General features: G+C 35.0%; 1 protein-coding gene and 1 long non-coding RNA gene across 2 annotated transcripts in view; one reads left to right on the top strand and one right to left on the bottom strand.

Moving 5' to 3' along the window:
- The window catches only part of LOC136036309 (uncharacterized), a 487,034-nt gene that overhangs the window by 117,728 nt on the left and 342,562 nt on the right, over positions 1–26,744 (bottom strand). The gene's annotated exons all lie outside the window — the stretch shown is intronic.
- On the top strand, positions 1,228–25,722 carry LOC136036293 (protein masquerade-like). The gene is made up of 6 exons (XM_065718438.1): positions 1,228–1,458; positions 11,152–11,366; positions 13,868–14,087; positions 17,062–17,207; positions 22,311–22,431; positions 25,587–25,722. The coding sequence occupies exons 1-6, from the start codon at positions 1,326–1,328 to the stop codon at positions 25,688–25,690; spliced, it is 939 nt and encodes a 312-aa protein (XP_065574510.1). The 5' UTR covers positions 1,228–1,325; the 3' UTR covers positions 25,691–25,722.

Below are 26,744 nucleotides of genomic sequence, written 5' to 3'. Positions count from 1 at the left end.
TTACAGACCGGGACACAAATGACGACCGGGACACAGGGAATATAAATGACGACCGGGACACAGGAACACAACTACAACGGGGACGCCGGGGAGGGGGACAGGGGGGATATATAAATGACGACGGGGACACAGGGAATATTCGATTAGCAATCACCATCAACAAAGCTCAAGGGCAATTATTAGAAAAATACGGTATAGATCTGAATAAGGGTTGTTTTTCCCATGGACAATTATATGTTGCATGTTCAAGAGTCGGTAAACCTGACAATTTATTTACATGCACAGACAATGGGACAGCGAAGAATGTTGTATATTCGCAAGTTTTACGTAGTCAAAAACTTTATATATATATATATATATATATATATATATATATATATATATATATATATATATATATATATATATATATATATAATATTGAATATGAATGTAAAAACAGTGATCAAACTAGAGAACAATAACCTCCATATAGTAAAACATTGTAAGAGTGGCCCTTATCAATGAAACCAAAACTCTAAAAATGAAAAATTCAATTAACTTGAGGAATTTTAAAACCCACATTCTAAATGGCGCATAACAAGCAAAGCTTCCTTGGCCGAATATTTAGCTGGTTTTTTTTTTGCGTTTGTAATGGTGTTTTAGTATTTTTTGGGTACTTACATACTATACCAAACATCATTGTTTTAACGGTATTAAATTCTCATCATATTTCTATATATATTACTGTGATTAACCTAACTTCAAAAGTGTGTTTGGTATTATAAATAAGTAGCTTTTTTGGAAATTATCAGAACAATTCGGACCTAAACATAAATTGCTTAAAAATGCAAAAGACTTTTGGAGAAAAAAGGGGTATGAGCCGGAAGTATTTTCTTTCTTGTGCATGGGTCTATAGAGCGGTAGTAACTATTTATTTACTCAAAGAACCAGTATTATAATGTTGAAGGATGTTTATTCCAGCGGTTATAAACCCTTGTTTATCTCGTAGCTTGTTTTCTTGCAATTTGTCAGAATTATTCAAGTTTGACCTCGAACCCTAATGAAAAGTGAATTACTAAAGCGAATTTTGTTTAAGTAAGTCATCGGAAGTGACTATATTAGTCTTCTAAAAAAAAAATCCGTATAAATACTCAGACTCAGAAATCAAATTTCAGGTTCGCCTGTATAAAAAGCGTACCTTAAAGGCTTTACCGACGTCACAATTTACCGTTGGATCACACCTGATCAACCTAAATCTGAGTATCAGTCTTACGAAGTATTGTACAACGATAAGGGTATGGGTTTCTGAGCGGTATTAGCTCATTTGAAGTGATTAGACCAAAATGAAGTTACAGGCTATTGTGATAATTATTTGTGCTGGATTAATATACGCTGATGATGGGAATGTTACTGAAACTGAGAGACAAAATAAGCCTGCTCAATCGACAGGAAGTTTAGCTTCAAGCCTACTATCAGGTAAGATCTCTGTTGCTTTATTTTATACAGTAGATTAGTTGCCTTATGATTTGGGAAATTCAATGACATATTTGCTTTTGAATTTCGGGTAATATTCTAGTTTAGCTACTTTCGCTGTCTTGGAAAGGGGTTAGGTTAGGAAAATGAAACTTTCAGTAATGAATCTAAAGCCAAAGACATACTTTGGCAAGGTATTGCCATGCTTCTATGTTAACCCTATTGCAAATTCCAAGTCTGAGAAAGTTTGCCTACTGTACAGGTCCTATACCGGTAAAATTCTAGTTAATTGACTTCTTGCTATCTCGGAAAGGGTTTAGGTTATAAAAAGGAAATTTTCAGGGATGGGTCTACAGGCTAAAGTATGTCCCGGGAAGGTATTTTAAAGTAGTTTACCCCTATACCTATACTATGCCTATTAAATTTTAGTAAAACAATATTTTACCTAAATTTTTATTTACCAGTTTCTTTGTCATTGGTTTTAGTTCTGTAAATGTAATTTCTGTTACTTGAGAGGAATTTTAAGCCGCAAAAATGTTTTTTTTCTTCTAAATTTAGGAAATGTATTTGCAGATCTTTGAAATTGAGACCTTACAAATTGGGATTAAGGAAAGCCGTTCGGTTGTACTTCATTTAAGCAGAAGATCTATTTTGCAAGTTTTCACTTTTATAACACAAGATTTTTAAAGTTCATCAAAGGTCAGGGTCCTCTAGAGGGAGAAGGAGTGGAGGTATGTACTTCAAAATATACTCCCAGGACATACTTTATTCTGTAGACCCATCCCTGAAACTAGAGCTTTACCGTATTTCGTTCCTGGGTAAATGTTCACTTTCGTTCCAAGGGCTCTAAAGTGCTTGTTACTGCATATAGCAAGATTCTGACGATCACATATTGTTTTCTTGTCATTATTAGAAAAGCGCACCTATATCTGGTTGACCCTCCTCCTCCATGGGCTAACTAAAAATGTATAAACTGGGCTTGCTTACAGGTACAATTACCTATAGAGCGAAGAATATTAGTCCAGAAGCCCTGCGGGCAGTAGGGCGAGGTCTGTATTCTATATTTACTCAACAAAGAGTGATAAAATAAAAAAAAGAACCTTAAACGAGGTTTATTAAATAAATATAGAATACTGACCTCGCTCCTCTGCCCGCGGGGCTCATAGACTAATACGCTTCGCTCTATAGGTAATGTTACCAGTAAGCAAGCCCACTTAACGCATTTTTAGTTTGCCTTATGGAAGAGGAGGGCTAACCAGACATGGATGCGCTTCTAGAATCAGCATTTCGAAGTGCTCTAAACTGGAAACCATGCTGCCTCGCAGCATAGTTTCCAGTTTAGAGCACTTGAAACGAAAGTAAACATTTACCCGTTCCTGCCCCATAAGTAGTGCCATCAATATTAGGAAATCTGAAGGGGGGGGGGGCTAGGGGCAAATGCATTTTTCAAAAATCTAAGAAGGGGAAAAAATTCGTCGTTTTTTATTTATTTCATTGAGAATACCAGAAAATCAGTATTCTGCAGTTTATATTTAGTGGTTGGCTGCTTCTGAAGAAACACACTAAACAAATAAGAGTAATACCATTTGATTCCTTATTTTGTGCTCTTTCCAAATATCATGATCTATTTTTCGGCAATGCAGTCTATCTTCCTCTTCTCCCTTTATATTCCTTTTTTTATGGCACTTGGTATTAACCAAGTGACATACAGCAATGGCAAATTCTGTCGGTCTGTCTGTCTGTCGGTCCCGGTTTTGCTACTTTAGGCACTTCCAGGTAAGCTAGGACAATGAAATTTGGCAGGCTTATCAGGGGCCGGACCAGATTAAATTAGAAATAGTCATTTTCCCGATTTGACCATCTGGGGGGAGTGGGGGCTGGTTAATTCTGAAAAATTAGAAAAATGAGGTATTTTTAACTTACGAACGGGTGATCGGATCTCAATGAAATTTTATATTTAGAAAGATATCGTGTCTCAAAGCTCTTATTTTAAATACCGGCCGGATCTGGTGACATTGGGGGGAGTTTGGGGGGAACCTAAAATCATGGAAAACGCTTAGAGTGGAGGGATCGGAATGAAACTTGGTGGAAAAAATAAGCAGAAGTCGTAGATACGTTATTGACATAATTGGAACGGATCCGCTCTATTGGGGTGGGGGGTGGTGTTAATTATGAAAATTAGAAAAAATGACGTATTTTTAACTTACCAAGGAGTGATCGGATCTTCATGAAACTTCATATTTAGGAAGGACCTCGTAACTCAAATCTCTTATTCTAAATCTCAACCGGATCCAGCGTCATTGGGGGGCAGTTGGGCGGGGGGGGCCGGAAATCTTAGAAAATACTTAAAGCGGATAGATCAGGATGAAATTGGATGGGAAGAATAAAAACAAGTCTAAGATACGTGACTGACATAACCGGACCGAATCCGCTCTTTTTAGTGGAGTTGGGGGGGGGGGGTATTTCGGAAAAAATGAGGTATTGGTAACTTACGAACGGGTGACCAGATCTTAATGAATTTTGATACTTAGAAGGATCTTGCGCTTTAAAGCTCGTATTTTAAATTCCAACCAGATCCTCTGACATTGGGGGGAGTTGGAGGGAGAATCCGGAATTCTTGGAAAACGTGAAAATCGGGGTATTTTTATCTTACGAATAGGTGATCGGATCTCAATGAAATTTGATATTTAGAAGGACATCGTGACTCAGAGCTCTTATCTTAAATCTCGACCGGCATTAAGCCTCCGATTTTCCTTTTAAATCAGTCTGTTGATTCTTAGAATTTTATTAGAGCTCATACCATATGAGCTCTTGGCTCTTAGCTTTTCTTGCCTCTTCACAAGTGCCATAGGAGCTCTTAGCTCTTGTTTTAAACGGGTTTTCTCCACTCTTAGTTCTATGCAATTTAGTTTCGCCCTAGTGAGGAACAATATAATCGTGATTATAAATACTATATTATCCTATGGCTATACCAGGGATTATTAGGGGGAGGGGCGCATTTTTAGAAAAGTGACAATAGTATTTTGAAAATAGCATATAATAAGGAGGTAAATATATACGAGATTCCACAATTGGGTATGGGGACAAGGTGAACACAATACTCGATTCTTTCACCTATATAATAATCAATTATCTTACAAATGCGCCCCGTCCCTGGCGTGGCTGGTGATCCCAAATATAATATGAAGGGCGTGTTTGGTAATCAGATTATCATGTCTCCTTCCATTATTGTCCACTTCTTAGGATTATTTCAAATAACATTTAGAATATTATGCATTATATCACATTGGTGTAATGGAGAAATACATTATTAGGACTATATATGGGACCATGAACGGGGGGGGGTGCATTTATGAGTAAAGCGATTAACATATTTGGAAAACAATTTGAGAAAAGGGATTTGGATGTGAGTTCAGCTTGTCCCTATGCCATCTATGGGATATAGTAAATATTTACCAATAAGGAATTTAATGGTTCTATTTTTATTTGTTTAGCATGTTCCCTCAAAAATGGCCAGCCACTGAATATTTATCGTTCTGTTAAATATTTAGTGGTCTTTGGTATTTCATCTTATGTTAAATTTTAGGTCCGAGAGTGAGCTAGAGGTTCCAAGTTGGCACTTGACCTTCTTGGAAGTCCAAAAATTTGCAGTAACATTCATATAAAATATGACTCGCCCGAAAAACCTTTCGAAATTTTACACCATTGGAAATTTTTTTTAGGCTGCATACCCCCTCGCTCCAGTTTCAATCCCTGGGGCTGAACGTCAATACAGGGGAGATTTTCAGTCTGGTAACATCTTCAAAGTAGCGTACCGTGTATGGTACTGCATTACTTCAGATAGAAGCTTGTCATGAAGAGGTCTACTCTTATATCATTGACGAAAATATTTTACCTTTGCTTAACACGTGTATCAATAGAAACTGTAGAAATTTTGCGTAGAGATGCTTAAGGGGTATTTTTAAACCACAAATATACAAAATACCGAGGAAAATGAACTCCCATTGTTGGGTAAGTAGGCTATAAGCCTAATAGATTTTGTAGAACATTAGAAGTTATAATCCATTTGTATTTTTATTCTGTCATCCTAAGAGGAGAGAGGATATGGATTACTCCATTGTATTTTTATTCTGCCATACTAAGAGGAGAGGGCTATGCATCCCATGCTGGATTTTCCAATGTTTACGCTCAAATCTAGCCTCTGTTGAAACAGTTTAGTGGTTCTAGGCAAGCATTGCGCAATAATAAATAATGGCAAAAAGAGACCGTAAAGACTCTAGCTCTAAACCTCTCTTTCCAGAAAATCTGTCCTGGCCGCTGACCTGAAATGTACTTTTTAGACTGGGAAATTAAAAAAAAAAAAACTTTGATTTAAAGGCACTACTAAACAGCCACGTAGACCAGGCGGGTTTTGGTCCTCTGGTATCTTCAGGTAACATTCACCAACCCTATTCATGGTGATACTAATCGTCACTATTCTATCAGGGACTCTATAACGGATGAGAATCCTCCATGAACTTTTGCGATCTTCGGAGTCGAAGGCCTTCTCTAAGTCCACAATGATCTTCTAACACCACTCTCTTCTTTCTTCAGTTAGAAGTCTAAGCGTGTATACAAAGTCTGCACATTAGCGGTTTGGCCAGAAGCCATATTGTTCTTCCCCTAGGCGTTGCCGGAGATGTCTGCGGATCTTCAAGAGCATCATCCCTGGTATTCATGTAGACTTAGACCCCGCTACTTGCTTGGTACAGTAGCGTCTCCTTTTTTGAAAATCCTGATGAGTGTACTGTGTTTAATCCAATTTTACTTTTGGCCGGTGCCCAAATCTGAGTGAAAAGCAAAGCCAAAGGAAAATAATAAAGAATATTAATGCCTTAATCATCAGTGAAGATATGCGGTCCAGTCCCGGTGATTTTCTGTTAAGATCTTTCATCAGTTTCTTCCCTGCTTTTTGCATCTCATTTAATGAAGGTGAATCTGAGCTGATATTTAAGGGGAAGATAGGGTTTTCTGGAATGTCAAAGGGCTCTTCTAGGGGTGGCCTGCTCAGTGATTTCTCGACATGATTTTCCATACTTCATTGAATGTAATCTTTTCTGTTACAACCATCCCCAATAGATGCTCTGAAAAGATCGTCTCTACTTGTAAGTCGCTTCCTTACGACATAACTGGTTCTTCTGTGCATGGCTCCAGAATCTCCTCTTTTTGCTGCTTCTTCTGCCTGCAGTTTTTTACGCTCTGAAAAGTTTTATTACCAGCCCTGGCACTTTTCTTGAAAGATTTTCAAGAGCTCGACACTGCTCATTTTGGACAACAACAGAGGATCAGGAAAAAAAAAGAAGAAACAATTGGAAACAAAACTGTCTTACTATACTGCCTTTTACTTACTGTTTTGTAAATGTGCTTAATCTGTAAATGCTTTCGTAGATATTACTGGCTGGTCATGGAGTATGAAAAATATCAAGAAATTGCTAAGACAAAGCGAAGAAAATTTTTGGCTGACTGAAAATCATTTTCATTTGGTTTTGTCTTTCTCTCTCTTTTTTTTCTACATTTCTTTTTTGTACGTTGTGCTTAATTTGGTACTGGAGCAAGTACGATATAAATTGCTATGAAGATTGAAAAATAGATAAACTATTTTAGTTGACTAATATGGGTATGAAGTTGCAAGAGATGTAGAATCAAGTACCTCCGAATTCGTGGAATCGAAGGTCTTTTGTAACATGCTTCGCTTCAGGTAAATTAACTACCCAATGTACCGCTAGTCCTTTTGCACCGTCTAATAACTGCATATATATATATATATATATATATATATATATATATATATATATATATATATATATATATATATATATATATATATATGCCATGGTTCCGCTTAAAGAAACCATAGATGGCTCACGCATTAGCCATCTTCATGGACAAGTCAGATTAGCCATTGCCCCAACTTCTAGGGGAAATCGACAAAATATTCTGCAGAAATGGAAAGCCTACGAAGTGATGTTTTCCATAAGGAAAATAGGTTTTCTGTTGAGATTTCAATTCAAAGCCATGTCCAGGGTTGTAGTCCTGGAAAAGTTCCTAAATTAAAGCGATATACCATAGTGTTAATATTTTAGGCATAACTTACCAGCTTACAAAAATCCATAAAATATTCTTCAGAAATGGGACACTTCTTCAAAGTGATGCTTTCGAAACGGGAAAAAGGTTTTCTGTTAAAATTTAATCAATCTAAAGCCATTTCCAGTGTTCTAGTCCTGGAAAAGCTCTTAAATTAAAGCGATGTACCATAGTTTTCATATTTTATAGATAACTTAATCAGTTTACAAAAAGACATTTTTTCAGAAAATATTATCTTTTTCCATAAAAGAAAGTTTATAATAAGCTATATGACAAAATTCATAGTTTTTACCAGAGGAAAAAAAAAATAGTCTATAAGCCATCTGTGGTAATTGCGTACGAAAGTCGGTCACAGATAGTTACTAGTCATTTAAATGGCGACAAAAAGTTTTGGAATGAAAAAGTGATTATGACGTGTTGAAACCGGTTGATAAATAGTGCATACATTACGCTTCAATGATTGGTCAAGGACTTCTCTCTGTCATTCACCCATCTGACCCATTTAAGATGATAGCTTCAGGCTCACATGTATGTGATCATAATGTGCTTCACTAAAAACTATCTATCACAATGAACAATATAGACACTGGATGGAATTCCAAAAATGGATTTCAACCTCAATTTTTTGCGCGGAATAGGTGGCGTTTGTTAATCTAGAGATGTTGTCGTGCATCTTTTGTGAAATCGAGACTTAATAATGACCATAATTGGCTATACGTATATACATAATTGGACATTTAGATATACGTTCTTTTGTCCTGGTACGTAGCTAAGGAACCTTTTCCCGAACCGTAAAATATCTAGATTTGTATGATCTTCCCCATTATTTCTTATGTTTCCTCCATAATCTGCCTGCTTTTTTTGTCTCAACCCCTCCTCCCTCTCTAAAATAAAATACTGCTTTCGTGTAGGCCTTTAGCGCGTTTAGTTGTGACGATAATTCGTACCTCCATATCTTTAAAATATTAGCACTAATAGTTTTACTGTCATTCGAAGGCCCAAAACACAATTGGTCTTAGTTTATGCAAAAGTGGCCGTTGCTAACAGTAAAATTTTCATATTTCTCAGTCTCCTGGATAATTTTTCGCTCCAAAGCTTTTCAGTTATGTCGAGAAGCATGGAAGGATGATATGCTATCTTCCTTATAGGACCTTATAGGACATCCAGGTAAAAAAGACTAGAATTAGCCATGGGGAGGGAGGGGGAATTTAATCATAACATCAAAACAAGCGATTAGAAAAATGAACAAAATGTCAAAAAAACATAGAAATCTGGTTTTTCGGTGGGGGGGGGGGCTAAAAAATCTAACCTATAAAAACCAGGCTCTATAATCATTATCAAATAAGTCAGATCCTAATATTTTCTACTAGTAGAAAACATTAAGGAATTTTCCCCCAAACCTTCAAGGTTTTCTCGCACGAGTGTTAGTTTCTCAAATAGAATTTCATTGGTGTCTGTGATCTCAAACCCGCCCACACCAACCAGAGGTGGATTCAGAATTAATGTTTAGGCGAGGGAAACGATAAAATTTGGCTCCCTCATCGACATTTTCTGTCCCTTCGACCTCGTAATTAGTGCAATTTTTTACGTTTTTTTTTTTGGGGGGGGGGTATGTGTCCCTAAACTACCCCCTGCATCTGCACCTATCTCCAACTTAATTGTTGTGGTCTTCTTCTTCTTCATCTTGGATTATTATTCAGACATTTTCCCAATAAAATTTTGGAACCTGTTCATGGTTTAATTGTCCTGAAATCCATTTTACCCCTTGAAGGAAACTGAAAACTTTGTCTCCCCGTGTTTCCCCAAGCTACTTTATGTTACTGTGTCAAAATAGCCAGGTGACCTGATGATGATGTGCTCAAAATATAGTAAGAATTCTGTTTTGTGGGGATGGGGCTCAACAGCCTACCAGGAATAAATGGCCTTAAATAATGAAAAATAACTCATACAATTTTTTTCTTCAAACTTCTGCATACTCAGGGAGAACGTTTTTTGTAGTCATCCTACAGAGTGGTATTCTTTGTATGAATAACCTCATGCTCTTTGCACATGCCTTATTAATTGTATGGACAATATCTTTAATACAGGCATATTGTAACTGTAGTGTAAAACTTTGGGGAGGTGTGATATGGCAATCCACTTACATTTGTGAAAATTCACGTTTGTTTTAAGGTTTAATGTAGCTTACACTTTTATGTGTAAAAATTGTTTCCCCCCATACCTCAATGTCCTGCACGTAATGCTAAGGTTGAAATTTTGCGCATATCAGCAACATTTGGAAAAATTACAGCCTTTGAAGCCTTCGAAAAAAGCTTTGGTACTTGTCTATTATATAAAACACCCTCGAAAAGTGAAGTTTGATTAATGCTAATGAAAAAAACAAAATATGAAGAAAATAGAATACTTTATTAGAAAAATTGTGAAAACTTCAACTTAGAAATATGTTCCACGAACGCAGTATTACAATTCCAAAAATTTTGCTTCTCGTAAGAGTACAAAGTCATGGTGTGTTCATTGACGCAGTGTTGAACACAAAATATAATTGCCTGTTCTTCGGTCCTTGGCAAATCCCAAATCTTAATTTAAACATCCATGGTTAGACACTATATTCTATCACTTGTCAAATCAAAGTTACTGGCGTCCTCGTCAATCGTGTTAATAAGGAACTAAAATGAACTAGGTCAAAAATCGCGTTAATAATGAACTTTTCTTTGTCTTTGAGACGGTCAGCCGACGCCGAAGCTCCCAATTTAATAATTCGCAAATGACCATCACAATTTTGCTAATAAAGTATTCCATTTTCATCGTATTTTGTTGCCACCAAACTTCACTTCGCGAGTGTGTTTTATATAATAGACAAGTACCATTTTTTTTTTGGGAGGAGGGACGTCGGAAATACCGAAACCTGATTTTGTAGTCTATAACTTAACACAGGTGTTATGGTTTTCAAAACAGTTTTTTTGATGTATGAAACTTTTCTTATGCCAATGACTTTTGATGGGTGAATACAATCTTAATGAATTTTGCATATTTGGAGTGATTGTTCAAAGTGGATTTTTTATATTCTGTTATCAAAGCTTTTTTTCTTAAATTTCATACCATAACTAACCGCTCCATTCTCACGATTAACTGTTCGAGATGAGCGTGAACGGTTTGAATCTTTACTGGCCCTCAGTACAACTGAGTGTCAGATTCGGGTTACACTCTAGTTTTGTTATTTTTTTGCAAGATAGAGCATATTGAGGCATTAAGGTAGTTGCGTGTCGAATTCATCAAATTTGATTCCTCGCCGAGATAGCTCTGTCCTGGGGCTTTTCTACTCTGATCTATGGGAAAACGAAAAATGACTTTAAAGGGGTTGGTCAGATATACCCGTGAATTCTACAGACGATCTTTAGATTTTAGCAACTGTAATTCCAAAATAAAAATTATTTTCAGAGGCTGATAACATCGTCCTTTCCTTGTGAATGACTTTTATCTGTTAGGTATTTATTTTCATTCATTAGATAGCGCATAAGTTTGAACTATTCTGTCACTTGATCAATCAGTACTTTAATTTAAATATTTTTAAAGGCCTTTTTGATGCTGTTACTACAACTGTTGTTAGTAAAAACTGCCCTGGAAGGTGCGTTCATGCATTAGCTGCTCTGTTATGCGATGACGTTCTTGACAATGTAACCTGCCCTCAATCTTCTTTACGATGCTGTGTAGAAAAGCCAGAACCACCAAGAAGATCACCACCGAAAAAGCAGCAGACTACGGTACTTCCAGTTGGGTCTACTACGGAGGTAAGCAAAATGTTATTGAATTGTTGAAAGTTAATGAAGGTTATATTATAATAGCTGCTTTTTTAGTAAATAAAAATTCTCTAAAATAAACGAGTTGGCGGTTAGTAAGACGTTGCAGAACCTGAAAGGAAACTCTCACAAATTCTTTCAGGGGTGGAAAAGTTTACTAGGTCGGATAAAAATAGCAAGGGATTTTTGTGTTTTTTCTTGTCCTCTAAGGGTGGGCGAGGAAATGGTTGGTAGATTAGGAATGGCTGAGGTCGTTTCAATCTTAGTCTTTTAGTCCTCCAACTTTAGTCGTTATTAGTATTTTGTTTTTCCCATTTAGATTTTTTTACATTTCTTATGTTTTCTGCGCATTTTAGATGCCAAAAATTATACCTATTTCTAATGAAAAATTCAGTACTTGCTACTTGTACTTACAGCAAGACTGTTGGTTTTTTAAGTTGCATCTAAATTTTACGTGTTACGTGGAAATTTGTTTAATCGTAAGCACTCAATTTCTATTTTCCAGACAAACCTCAGTATACTCGAAAATTTAAAACTTCAACAAATACTTTATTACCAGCGCAAAAAATCCTAAAGGACGGCGTTCGTAAAGTTGTTCGCAAAGTTCGTAAAGTTGCTTCGTTAACCTTCCGTAAACCTTTACGTGAGCAAGCATTAAAGTTAAACTTTAGTTAACTTTTTTCGTAAATGTCATAAAGTTGACCAATAGGGAAAAAGTTCCAGAGCAGAACTTTTAAACAGATTTGGAAATGTGGAATCAGGAAACTGAAGATATGCTGATTTCTCTAGTCCAAGAACAATTCAGACCTTTTTTATTAGGCCACTCAAATATAAACTGTTTTCCTACCATTTCAATTTAGTGTGAATTTTTTATTGCTATTAACTAAAAATAGCAATGAATTTTTTGGTTTGAAACTTTGCTGTTGACAGTTCAAGGTAGTCTATATTCCACTCCAGGGTATAAATTTACACATTAAAGGGGGGGGGGATAAAGTTTATGGCAAATTTGCAGTGGGTCCAAATGTCATTTGATGTTTTTTTTGTGCTCTTGCATAATTCATATAAAATACCTTTGGGGCCCCTTTGAAGGCTGAAGATACAAATAGCCCCTGAAGCAATTATTGAATTATGAAAGAGCATGAAAAAGGCATCAAATGACATTTTAACTTTCATCCTGATGAAATGTGAAATATGAAATGCTTCAGAAATTTGAATAGTTTGCTGCTCAAAACGCACGTAAAAAACAAGGCTCATATGAGCGGTAAAAACTTTACGGAAACACACTTTGCAAACGACTTTACGAACTTTACAAACGCCGTCTGAGCCCTCCTTAAGGTAAATAACAAAACAAACTTGAACCTATTTACAATAGTCATCTATTTTTTTTACACTAAAATTAGTAATACAGTGGTTATATTGTTACCAAGTAAATTTTAACGTCCCTGGCTGAAACAATAATTCCTTTTATCGCAAAATTTAAAATATAGTTCTGTTTTTATTTGCCATTGTCGATTCATATATATTTATTATTTTTTTGTGTTTTCTCTTCTTAACTTTTTTTGTTTTAACTAGACGATTTAACTTCCTTTTTGAAAATCGTATTGTTTTTATCATTTATGAATTTGAAAATCCTTTTCAAATATCGAATAATTTTGACAAAATCTTGTTTTGAGCAAATAAAGAAATTTCCAATAGTTTCACTGTTTTAATATACTGTCAAAAGGTTCCACAGAAAAGTAAAGTCTAACTAATATCTATCATAGACGAATATCTTGGTAAATAAATTTTCAGACCTTAATCCTTTTGTTTTATGTTCATAAGCCGCAAACTCTAGTTTTTCTATAGTTTTACAAAGTAACGTTATATTTTGACGAAAATTGCAATCTTCAAACATTAGGACATTCAATCTATATTGCTATTTTCCGGTTGGTTTCTTCGTAATCTTTTTATGCTTTTCAATGCTTTTCAGATAAAAAAGAACAATCTTTTAATGATTCCATTTCTTTCTTATTTTATTTACTTCAGGAGACCTCTCTAGGGCTCATATTACTTATTGTTTTATTTCTTTGCCTTTAAAAAATTATAGGGAACTACTTTATTAATACAAATTTTCTTTTACTTAAAAAGTATTTGCTGTAACGCTGTGGTAGCACAGTGGATTGATGCTCAGATTGGAAATATGGGGCTCGATTTCAGCTCAGGGTTAGATTTCAGCTCAGGGTTTAGAAAGCTTTTTAGAAAGCTTTTTTTAGAAAGCTGTTTAGAAAGTTTAGAAAGCCCGATTTTTAGAAAGCTCAGGGTTCGATTTCAGCTCCCGCAAGGTTGAGTGATGGGCTTGTTACTCCTGTAAAAAAGACACATCAGCTGAAAAGTCAATTCGACGCCTTTTAGACCATCAAAGGTTCAGGGGAATCTTTTTTCTTTTTTTATTTATAATAAATTTCAGTAACTGAAAAATATTATAAGTGACTGAAAAAATATTTATATTGCAGAGTCCCATCGTAGCAAAGGAAGCTGAAAAACAAAATGCAGAATCTCCAAGTTCTACAGCCAAAAGCGCACCTGCCTCAACAACAACAACTAAGTCTGCAGTGACGACGACTACTATAAAATCAACAGAGAAGCCAACCACAACTATTGCAGCCACAACCACAACTACTAAACCTAAGCCACCTTCTACAACGACTAAACCAACAACTACAACACGAAAAGGTAGACTTTTAGCCAACAACTACTAAAACCTAGTTGCTGAGCGTCAACATAGGGCTGATGTGTTGCGGAATCCTCCACGGTGGTACCACTCTCTTTAAAGCTTCTGCCTTCTTGCAGACACGGATGCCAATTCCCGAAAATGCTAGGGTTTTTCTGCTAAAAACTCTAGCTTTTGCCATTTCTGAGAAATTGCTAGGATGGAAAATATTTTTCAATGAAAATTTTTGTCAATAAAAATACTAAAAAGGATATTTTAAATGAAATACCGAAGAAAAATATGTTTTAAAATCTAGGGGGCAAATGTCCCCTTTTTGGCTCCCTCATTGAAAAAGAGCTTCTGCCCTTTTTCAAGTTCTGCACCCCTTTAACAGTGTGTCATTATCTCGCCTCCAATTTATAATTAGAAACAATTTTTGGTGGCATACTTAAATACATACATACACCATTCTAGATAATTGTGCAGAAGTCTAGCCTAAATCACCTTCCAATTTTTTTTCTGGGGATGTTGAAGCGTCAATTTTTGAAAATGCATCAGTATACTTGAATATTTTTATATGTCTTTTTAATTTAGGGAATGATTTGAAATGTGATGCTTAAATACAAGTAAAACATTAAATAATTTCCTAGACCACACTACTTTTCCAATTAGAGAATTTAAGAGAGAAAATTGGACATAATTGAAACAAACAATGAAATAAAAAACTTTAAATATTAAAAATCTGAATGTTTTCATTTCACATCCGGGAGCCTTTATCAACGGAAAAAAAATTAAATTAAATTAAACGCAAAAAAATAAAGAAAAAGACAAAAAGCACCCACACAAAAAAAGCAACAAATAAATAAGGCTCACATCTTAATAACCTCCAAAGTAATTAAGATATGAGTTTTATCTATTTGTTTGTTGCTTTTTTGTGTGTTTTTTGCTTTTATTTTTTCTTTTTCTTTATATGTTACATTTAATTTAATTTAATTTTCCGTTGATAAAGGCTCCCGGACATGGAGTTGAAACTTTGAATTTTTTTTCTATTTAAAGTTTGTTGTTGTTGTTTTTTTTACTATTTTATTTAAGTTATACCCATTATTCTCTCTTAAATTCTGTTAAGTTCTGGAAGTAGTGTAAGTTTTATTTATGTGTGAATATGCGTATATTCAATAGATTTTGCAGAAAAAGCAAAGTGAAAAAAGTTCTAATTTGACTCCTGGACCGTATCCTAGTCTAAGATTGCAGCCAGTAGTAAGATCTGTGGAAGCGTAAGTATCGGGTTGATTGCTGAAAATTATAATTTTATATACAGCTCTGAATCTAATATATTACTGTTTGGTACTATTTTGTGAATTCGTGTTTTATTTTCAATAGTTTTCTTTGAATTTGCTATTCCCATATGTTACATGAATTTTGACAGTAATTTATGTGACCAAGGATACTAGCATCCAAAAGATTTTAATGCTGAAAATTCTTTCTTAAAGGCAAATTGAATTCTGAGGTTAATTTCTTATGACAATATGTTAATACTCTTATATTTGTAAAATGGATGGAAGTGGGTACAGTTTTGTTCCCTCAAAGCTATCATGGCTAATAGTCTAATTCCCGAAATACCTTAAATTTTTCAAAAAATCTAGCGTTTTTCTTTTTGTCTGTTTTGACGAATCTGCCAGCTATGTTCGTTTGATTGTCCCAATTCTATTTTTACCTAAGCTTTCAATAATTACTCTAATTTTTTCGTGATCTAAACTTTGACTCAATCTTGGCTGGGGCAATTCCAAAGACTGAAGTGACTATTTTCAAAAATTAGTGTTACATCCAAGGACCTACGTTCATTTTTCGGCGTAAGAGAGGAAAAAATTGTTCACCTATGTTTTGCAACGACATCACTTACTCTTGTTCAGAGGTAGTTTTGATGTGAATATCCTGGGAAGAAAATTCTCCATCGCCGTATGATCCCACGTTTGGACAAAAAGCTTAGAAACGCTTGAAGCGTAGTCAGCAATAACAAGATCTGTGACCTAAAATTCACATCAAGAACGCCGACACGTGTTTAAGAGATCAAGCCAGTTAGAATAATGGTCTCAGAAGGTGTGTCAGACTGCTGTCAGATCAAGGGAGCTATTACAACAGACCTGTTCGTCAAATTATCCACATCAGTTTGAATATTTTTCACTATGAAGTGCAGAATGTTCAAGCACAAACTCAGGCCAACAAGGCCGACTACTACAAGTTTGGCCAGACGATATGCGGGCGTATTGAGAACAGGCAATACTTTCTAGATATCCGATTAACCGTAGGGATGATTGACAGTTTATGGCCTTCCTACTCCCCTGGTCAGAGTCGGGAAGATTATCCTCTCTGGGGCTGATTAAAGGAGAATGTATGAGGATATCCCAGACACTATTAATAGGCTCAAAGGAAACATCAATAGGAAAGCCCGAAGAATTTTGAATTATATTTGGAGGGAATCATGAACAATTTAAACATCCGAGTGGCAAACGTCATCCACCTGTGAAGTGCCTGGATCATACCTGTCATCAATTATTGATGACAGTGACTAACCATTCGCTAATTTAAAAATGTTTTTGGATAATAAAGCTATAAAATATGAATTTTAACTTTTTTTTGCCCCCAACATGTAAGTTTTCAAATATACTACCGTATTTTATCACTAAGAGAAAAGGCTAGGAAAATGCGGTGTGAAGACTAACTTTTTGCTTTATTTTGGATGCCCAAAGATAGCTTTCTTGTGCATTCAACGGGTCATTGATAACAGCAGACGAATATGAAAGACATTTCTTCATTTTCTGCTTTCCTCTAAAATACAAGCCTATTTGAACATAAAGCCTATTGAACTGTCGTAGAAGATCTGTGTGTGATTAATATTAAACGAAAAGAGAAATTTCGTTTGTTTTCGAAAAGATCAAGGTTGAAAATTTTTGTTTCACGCCTTTCTGTCCGGTTGCTTCTTCACATTTTTTTTTCTAGTCGTTAAAACTACAGCTAAAGCCACAACTAAAGCCACGACAACAACAAAGCAACCAACGACAACAACGAAAACTAAAGCAAGTACTACCACAACCAGACCAACAACTGCCACAAAAGTCCCATCAACCACAAAAACGACTGAAAAGGTATAACTTTCTGTTGTTATTTTATAGTGCATTAGAGTGTTATTTATTGGTGTGGCGTAGTCAGAAGAGGGGGATTTAGTACATCCCCCTGATCAAAACAGGTAAAATGCGCACAATGATATCATACTATGGGTATAATAAAGTACATACTATAGTAAGCCCCCCCCCTTAAACTGAGTTGACCACCTACCCAAAAGAAATTATGTACATGCCATTGGTCACTGAATAAATAAGATTTTCCACTAATGCTTCAAAAATAACGAACATCTTAAATACATACACTCTTTTATGCTATTGTGTACCCTTTCAAAAACCGCCCATTAATAAAACACCAGCAATATGAAGGACAATAATATCCTTTGCATCAGAAATGACAAGCTATAGCCTGTATTGCCTATGATTTGTAGCAAATAAACTGCCTAATACCAATTAATTTGCTTTTTTACTAAAAATTTTTATGAATTATACATACATGCTAAGTTTCTTTCAACCCCGTCCTAATCTTTTACCTTTTGAACCTAAAGCACAACGGATTTTGCCTTGTCTTATCAAACAGATCGTGGTAACGAACTGTAGTAAGGAGCGACCCGGCTCAACAGTAACCGAAACTCTAAAAAACGGAATTTTGATACCAATAGTTACATCAAAAGAATCGTATTTTAATGCTGATTTTAAATATATAAGTTTCATAAAGTTTAGTCTTACCCATCAAAAGTTCCCTCCTCAACGCCCCGCTCTTTAAGCTAAAGTTTTTTACTGTTTTAAAAAGTAGAGTTGAGCGAAAGAGTCAAACTTTAGCGTAAAGAGCGGGGCGTTGAGGGGGGAACAGCCCCTTTCATATACGGAGTAATTTCTGTTCGTCTTAAGTTTTAATGTCGCTCCTTACTTTCAGTTAAAAAAAGCTTGTTTTTTCTTATTTAATATAGATTTAAGACGACTAGAAAAGACCGCGTCTTTCTTTTTCTGACCAAATAGCCCTTCAAAACTTGTAAGCAGTTATGCCTTCTATGCTAAGACAAATGAATAGAACGATTTTCTACTTTAGTGTTATCAGCGTTATTCACTTTACTCATATCATTGGCCTAAAATGTATATTCCTTTTGTTATTACTCAATTTAAACCAATTATTGAAGCAACTAAGACGGAGTTTTACTGAATCCCTGAAGCCAATTTTTGGCTTATTACAGGTAAAAGCCAGAAGGACACCAACAAGGCAGAGGGTTGGGGTGCAGAATTTACGGTGCTTGATCCTCAAAGTAGACTAGAGAAATATTTTTTTATGCGGAGATATTATATTAAGAGTTTCTAATGCTTTAAGTATTATATATGTGGTAGAAAATATTTCTATTTGGGGGTTTTTATTACTTCTTTTTCCCATGAATGGCTATATAATGACGCAACCATGTATGTACGATTTTCCATACTTTTGTAATACCTTTGTAAATTTACTCTGTATTTGGTTTTCTGAATAAATTGCCCCCCTTCAAAATTTTGACCCCATATTTGATAAATATGGATCATCCCATATCACGTAATTTGGTCGTTTTATTCTTTTTTTAAATTTTGCCTTTCCCTGCAATGTTAGAATCCCCTTGAAAAATATTCCTACTTATGGGATGGGTCTCCAGTCAAAAAGTTCGAAAAACTCTAGATTATTATATAAAACGAAAATATAATTGGAGGAGAACTAGTTGAAGTTACATACATTGTTTGGCTTCCAGTATCCAGTCTTACTATGACCTGCTGTTACACTTATTTATAATTTTTCATACATGTTTTTCCTGAGCCTAATTTTGAAAATAATCTTTTACAGTTTATATACATATATATATATACATATATATATATATATATATATATATATATATATATATATATATATATATATATATATATATATATATACATATATATATATATATATATATATATACACACATATATATATATATATATATATATATATATATATATATATATATATATATATATATATATATATATATATATATATATACACATATATATATATATATATATATATATATATATATATATATATATATATATACATATATATATATATATATATATATATATATATATATATATATATATATATATATATATATATATATATATATATATATATATATATATAAAACAATTTATAATAACACTTTATAAAACAATTCCTTCGTAAGATCACTTTGTAATATTCCGTCCAATTACGCTTGACTCTTAAAAAGGACGCTATAACTTTTGGCTTCCAATCAAATGAGCTCCCTCCAAAGTTTATATGACCAACCCTTCCATCAAAACATTAAATGCTAACAATGGGCAACTTGCATAACTTACAGCCCTGCGACCATAACTTACGACCAGTATTGGCCTTGCATTGTTCTGCTGCATAAAAAAAATTGTCTCAGTAGGCTAAACATTGACTCGGCAATGGTGACTTTTGTAATCATAGAACTTGCCAGTACTTTAAACGATGAGCACAAAATTTACATAGTTTCAGAAAAAGATTACGACACTCCTTTAAAATTAGGCCAGGTTGAAATTGAAAGTAAAATTGTAGTTGAATTTAATGTTCACTAAAATACAATTACTGTTGATGTAATCATGTAGTCTGTCTGGATTGAAATCATTCGTCTTGTCAAGTTTTCTTTCACACCTGCTGCTCCTATTAGAAGTTGGAATAGTTTAGAATAGTACGGTAATAGCATTGGGAATGGTATTGGAATAGTTTGACAAAAAATAAGGAGGGAATGCGGCACGTCTGAAGCTTATCAAGGCTTAAATTTTCTTCATCATTGTTTAATCATCCTGCACAATAGTGTCAATTGGCGGGTGGCATTTGTCCCTCCTCCCCCTAGATTTAAAAAAATACCTTTATTGGGTGTATGCTCGTTGAAAATGCCTTTTTTGGTATTACTATCGAAAAAAATGACGTATTTGCCCCCTCCTCTAAATTTTTTTGAATTGACGCTACATTTCTTATGTACAAATTTACTAAAATACTATAATAAATTAAATACCCATCTTAAAAGGGACCAATAGTACGTTTTACCAGTGCGTAAGCTTGAAGTGAGGCGAATATTTGCATGCAGAAATAGAAATTGTCACTCGATAGCATGAAATCCGACTGTCTAAACAAAATTAGACTCCTGTCTGAACCGACTTTTTGTTTGGTCGTAAGTAGAGTCTAAGTTTCGAAACCAGTTATACCCAACTTCAGTCTAAGTCAAACAGTTCGTGGTAACGAACTGTAGTAAGGAGCGACCCGGCTCAATAGTAAACGAAACTCTAAAAAACGGAATTTTTATGCTAAAAGATACATTAAAAGAATCCAATTTTAATGCTGATTTTAAATATATAAGTTTCATGAAATTTAGTCTTTGTCATCAAAAGTTACGAGCCTGAGAAAATTTGCCTTGTTTTGGAAAATAGGGGGAAACACCCCCTAAAAGTCATAGAATCTTAACAAAAATCACATCATCGCATTCAGCGTATCAGAGAACCCCATAGAAATATTTTCAAGCTCATATCTGCGAAAATGTGGAATTTCGTGTTTTTTTGCCACAAGACAGATCACGGGTGCGTGTTTATTTGTTGTTTTTTTTTTCCAGGGGTCATCGTACCGACCAAGTGGTCCTAGAATGTCGCAGAGGGTTCATTCTAACGAAAATAAAAAGTCTAGTGCCCTTTTTAATTGACCAAAAAATTGGAGCGCATCTAGGCCCCCTCCCACGCTCATTTTTTCCCAAAGTCAACGGATCAAAATTTTGAGATAGCCATTTTGTTCCGCATAGTCGAAAACCATAATAACTATGTCTTTGGGGATGACTTACTCCTCCACAGTCCCTGGGGGAGGGGCTGCAAGCTACAAACTTTGACCAGTGTTTACATACAGTAATGGTTGTTGGGAAGTGTACAGACGTTTTCAGGGGGATTTTTTTTGGTTTGGGGGTGGGGTTGAGGGGAGGGGGCTATGTGGGAGGATCTTTCCTTGGAGGAATACGTTATGGGGGAAGAGAAATTCAATGAAAAGGGTGCGGGATTTTCAAGTATTACTATAAAAAAAACAATGAAAAAATAAAAATGAAAAAGTTTTTTCAGTTAAAAGTAAGAAGTAGCATTAAAACTCAAACGACCAGAGATTATTACGAATATGAGGGTTCTAAAAATACATTAGCATAAAGAGCAAGGGATTTATGAGGTGATAAATACCTCGCTCTTTATGCTAAAGTATCAACTATTTATCCTATGGCCTTTCTAATCAGGGGTCATTCTTAAAGAATTAGGACAAAACTTAATATTTAGTGTAAAGAGCGAGGTATTAACGAGGGGACAAACCCCCTCATATACATAACAAAGATATAAGAATATAAAAGTTTGTTTCGTAAGTTAATTCTTAAGTTACGTATATTTTTTACTAATAAAAACGTTCGTTAAAAATTAAAAGTTCTAGTTGCCTTTTTAAGCAACCGAAAAATTGGAGGGCAGCTAGGCCTCCTTCCCCACCCCTTATTTCTCAAAATCGTCTGATCAAAACTAAGAGAAAGCCATTTAGCCAAAAAAAAGAATTAATCTGCAAATTTCATTTTAATAGTTTATGTGTGGGGAGCCAAAATCAAACATAAATTAATTCAAAAACGTTCAGAAATTAAATAAAAAAAACTAGTTTTTTCAACTGAAAGAAAGGAGCGACATAAAACTTAAAACGAACAGAAATTACTTCGTATGTGAAATGGGGTGTCCCCTCCGCAATCCCTCGCTCTTTACGCTAAAGTTTCACTGTTTGCCACAATTCTACTTTTTAAAACAATTAGAAGCTTTAGCGTAAAGAGCGAGGCGTTGAGGAGGGGACAACTCATTTCATATACGGAGCAATTTCTGTTCGTTTTAAGTTTTAATGTCGCTCCTTACTTTCAGTTGAAAAAACTAGTTTTTTTTTTTATTTAATTACATATTAGCGCCAAGATCCAAATCACGACCATGCCAGGTTCAGGATTAGCGTTAAATTGTTTCTTTTAGCTTGTCCCTCATCCAAATGAAAATAATTTTGTATTATATTAAGAATTGGAAATCAATTTTTAGGTTGTTACTGGTGTTGCTGAGCCATTGAGCAAATCTGAAATTGCAGCTGCTCTTTCAAGCGTTGCTAGCGTTGCAACTAGCAAAGAAGATTCTTCCACTGATCCGCAACAATTCTCTTCAGGTAGCTATTGTTTCCTGTTTTAAATAGAACTTTTTAAATAGATTTTTTTAAAATAAAACACTATTTTTAATCTTTCATTCAAAAATTTGAAGCTTCTGGAAGTTTGCTAAATTTATTTCTACGTGACCTCGCTTCTGATTAAAAGCCAAAGCGTAAGCAAGATTGTGGAAGCTAAGGTGTAATTTTGTTGCTAAATCAAAAGAAAAACAGGGTGCGAGTTGTTTTTAAACTAAAGTAAGTCGGTTTTTAAGTAGTTTCAGCACCAACTTAACCCTTATAAGTTTAAATTTTGCCAATTTTAGAAATTAAATAATCTGAAAGTGCGCAAATTATACAATTTTTTAAGGATGGGGTGGGGCTATCTCCTTGTATAGTAACTTAATGTTAAACTATTGAACAGATTCTTGGCTTCATCCCAACTAATACCAAGTTTATTCTAACAACGAAAGAAATTGGACCACTTAAGTAATTGATGTCAAAAACTAATGTCAAGAAGTTATCAGCTAACAAGGTATATTATTATAGTAGCTCTGGATGGTACACACGAATGAACTTAATTTGGAAAACACACATTCCTTTTTGGGGGAGGGGTTTGAAAATTGCTTCAAAAGCTCCCAAACATGTGAATCATTGGAAATATGGGCGAAATCTCGCAATCTTAGGGGGCTTAACTCCCCCCCATGTGTACTTCCCTGGGTTGTTTAATGAGCAGGATATCAATGATATGTCCAGCATCCTTGTTTGGATGGTTTCCAACTGGTCTTGGAGCTGATGACGTAGAACTGAGAAAAAAGTGAATTGCCAAGTTCAAATATACTATGCTACGATTTACCAGATTTATAGGCGTCTATACAATGCCGTATCAATGGGGGTAGGGTGTTTGCCCCCCTCCCCTCGAACCATGTCCGGCTCATCAAAACATAACAAAAGTGTATATGATTTTTTTTTACCCCTACCCCCCCCTCCCCGAATAAAACCCTGGATGCGGCCCTGGGTCAATATGCCACATGGCCCTGGGTCTATATGCCACATGTAACCAACCCTTCGCTACGCTACTGAATATAATTAATTATCAAATAATTATAGTAACTATTTATGTACATTGTTTGATATTCTACTGTAAGCACGAAAAATATAGTATATCTCTTAATTCAATAATAAATAATAACTAATCTCTTAAATTTATGATATCTAAAAAAATCAGTTGATTACAAAAATCTATTTGTTAAGAGCTGTGACGACCCTTTTCTAGCGTTCTGAGTTTCAGAGCCTCAGGGGACGGAATGAAAGTACTCGGTTGACAAAATTCTCACATTAAGCCTTTTGAATTGCAGCAGCGGATCTCTCTTTTTTCTTGGTTGTTTTTGACATGTATATGTGGAAAATCAACACGGGAAAGTTTTCACGCACTAGTTAACACAATAATTCTCTTGTTCCTTCCTTTCCAAAAAATTTCAGCTCCTTGTTTTTATTATTCTTGCCTTTCTTCGTGTTTACATTGCCTGTTAACCTAGAAAATTATCGAACTAAACTTTGTAAAAGAAGCTAATTAAACAAAAGAAGAAAACCAAATTAAACACATAAATAATTAATAATTTCCATACCTGTTTTCTAACTATAAAGCTATGCAAAATACACAGTTGAGAGGCGTTCATTCAGGTAATTAAATTAAAAAAAACTGTTTTTTTTTTAACTGAAAGTAAGGAGCGACACTAAAACTTAAAACGAACAGAAATTACTCCGTATATGAAATGGATTGTCCCCTCCGCAATCCCTCGCTCTTTACGCTAAAGCTTTTAATTGTTTTAAAAAGTAGAATTGTGGCAAAGAGTCAAACTCACACGTTAAGCTTCTATGAGTTTTAGGGGGTGTTTCCCCCTATTTTCCAAAATAAGGCAAATTTTCTCAGGCTCGTAACTTTTGATGAAAAAGACTAAATTTGATGAAACTTATATATTTAGGATCAGCATAAAAATTCGATTCTTTTGATGTATCTTTTGGCATCAAAATTCCGTTTTTTAGAGTTTCGTTTGCTATTGAGCCGGGTCGCTCCTTACTACAGTTCGTTACCACGAACTGTTTGACAGTTCGTTACCATGAACTATTTGACTAGCGGTTCGGGCCCAATTGAAGCCAATTATTTGTATTGTTTAATAAAGGAAGGGTCAGGGTGCTTTCTATCGGCTTAGTACGGTTGTTTAATCTGGGTTTGAATATACTACTTAAGCCCTAGAATTTCTTGAATGAAATGATTGAAAGAAAGCTCGAGTCTTCAGGAAAAGACTAACTTTCAATTGTTTTCAAACTATGATATTTAAGGAGATTGAAAAAGTAAGTGTGGCTGAAAAAAAACCCAAAAATTAGCTGAATGCTTGTGGTACCAAATTGCTGAAGAAGATTTAGCTGCCTGAGAACAATTAGATTGTTAGTATTTAAATTTTAACGAACGAAAAGCATTGTCAAATTTAACTAACCTTACTTTTGATTGCTTATTCTCACGTTTCAACTTGGCAACACTGACAAAAATTTGAAACTACACTAAACATTGCATAGTTTTGAAAAAGCCACAAGAAAAATCTTAGGAATTGATCTCGGACATAAATAGACAAAGACGGGTCCAGGTAGCAACATTGTAGGAAATGTTTAATTTTTTGTAAGTTTTGTTTGTTCCCGAGCATAATAAATTCGCCATTTTCTTATAACCTCAAACAGCATAAAACTTGTAGGGAATTTATGATCCAGTGAGGTATATCTTCCCTGTAATTCCCTATTTTTTGCGTTATTAGCCTATTATATTCTGTTTCATGGCTTATCCACCCAAAAAAAGTTAAATGATAACGTTCTTTGGTTTCTTGGTCGTTCCTGGTCTTTTGAAAGCCTGAGGTCAGGGGTTTGAGTCTCGGAGTCGTTGGTTGTTTGGTTTGGAACGGGGTTAGTGGTGTGGCTCTGTAAGCTCAGCCATAGTCGACCCAGCTCTAAATAGGTACCTTGAGAAATCCGGTGGGAAAACATCAGTTGATGTTTTCCCACCGGATAACATCATTCGTATGACTTGCCTCCAACCACACATTTCTCTCCTGGCCAAAGGCATTGAATCAGGAGATTGGTACCTGCGCTTTGCTATATCAGCAATAGTTTTCTTTTTTTAATTTCAGGAGGAGCTAAGTTCTGTCCAGGGGTATGTGTTGCATCCAGGATTTCTTCTTATTGCGAAGCAGTTTTGAACATTGAAGGCCTCTGTAAACCCGACTTGAGGTAAGAATTATATATATATATATATATATATATATATATATATATATATATATATATATATATATATATATATATATATATATACAATTATATATATATACTAGCTGTTGGGGTGGCGCTTCGCGCCACCCCAACACCTAGTTGGTGGGGGCGCTTCGCGCCCCCCCCAAGCCCCCCCGCGCGCGTAAGTCGTTACGCGCCATAATAGTTACGCGCCATTGTAGTTGTGTCCCTATGTCCCACCTGTGAATATAGATAGATATATATATATGGTTTTAACTACGTAAAACTTGCGAATATACAACATTCTTTGCTGTCCCATTGTCTTTGCATATAAATAGATTGTCAGGTTTACCGACTCTTGAACATGCAACATATAATGGTCCATGGGAAAATAATCTGTATTCAGATCTATACCTCATGATTCTAATGATTGCCCTTGAGCTTTGTTGATGGTGATTGCTAATCGACCATTCCCTGTCCCGGTGTCCCGGTCGTCATTTACATCCCCCTGTTTCCCCCGGTGTCCCCGTTGTAGTTGTGTCCCTGTGTCCCGGTCGTCATTTATATTCCCTGTGTCCCGGGTCCCGGTCGTCATTTGTATCCCGGTGTCCCGGTCTGTATATACATTCGTTTTTTAGTTTTGTTTTTCTCCTTTATTTTTTTCCTTTTTTTTCTTTTTTAGCTTATTTAGATTTTTAGATTTTTTAGTTTTTTTATTAGTTTTTAGTTTTTTTTTTCTTTTTAGTTTTTTTGTCCCGGTCGTCATTTATATCCCCCTGTTTCCCCCGGTGTCCCCGTTGTAGTTGTGTCCCTGTGTCCCGGTCGTCATTTATATTCCCTGTGTCCCGGTCGTCATTTGTATCCCGGTGTACCGGTCTGTATATACATTCGTTTTTTAGTTTTGTTTTTCTCCTTTATTTTTTTCCTTTTTTTTTCTTTTTTAGTTTATTTAGATTTTTAGATTTTTTAGTTTTTTTATTAGTTTTTAGTTTTTTTTTCTTTTTAGTTTTTTTGTAGTTTTTACCTTCTTTTTAGTTTTGTTAATTTTTTTTTTT

The sequence above is a fragment of the Artemia franciscana genome, chromosome 15, assembly GCF_032884065.1.
Source record: "Artemia franciscana chromosome 15, ASM3288406v1, whole genome shotgun sequence".
Lineage (NCBI taxonomy): Eukaryota > Metazoa > Arthropoda > Branchiopoda > Anostraca > Artemiidae > Artemia > Artemia franciscana.
This window is presented reverse-complemented; position numbering and strand designations above follow the sequence as displayed.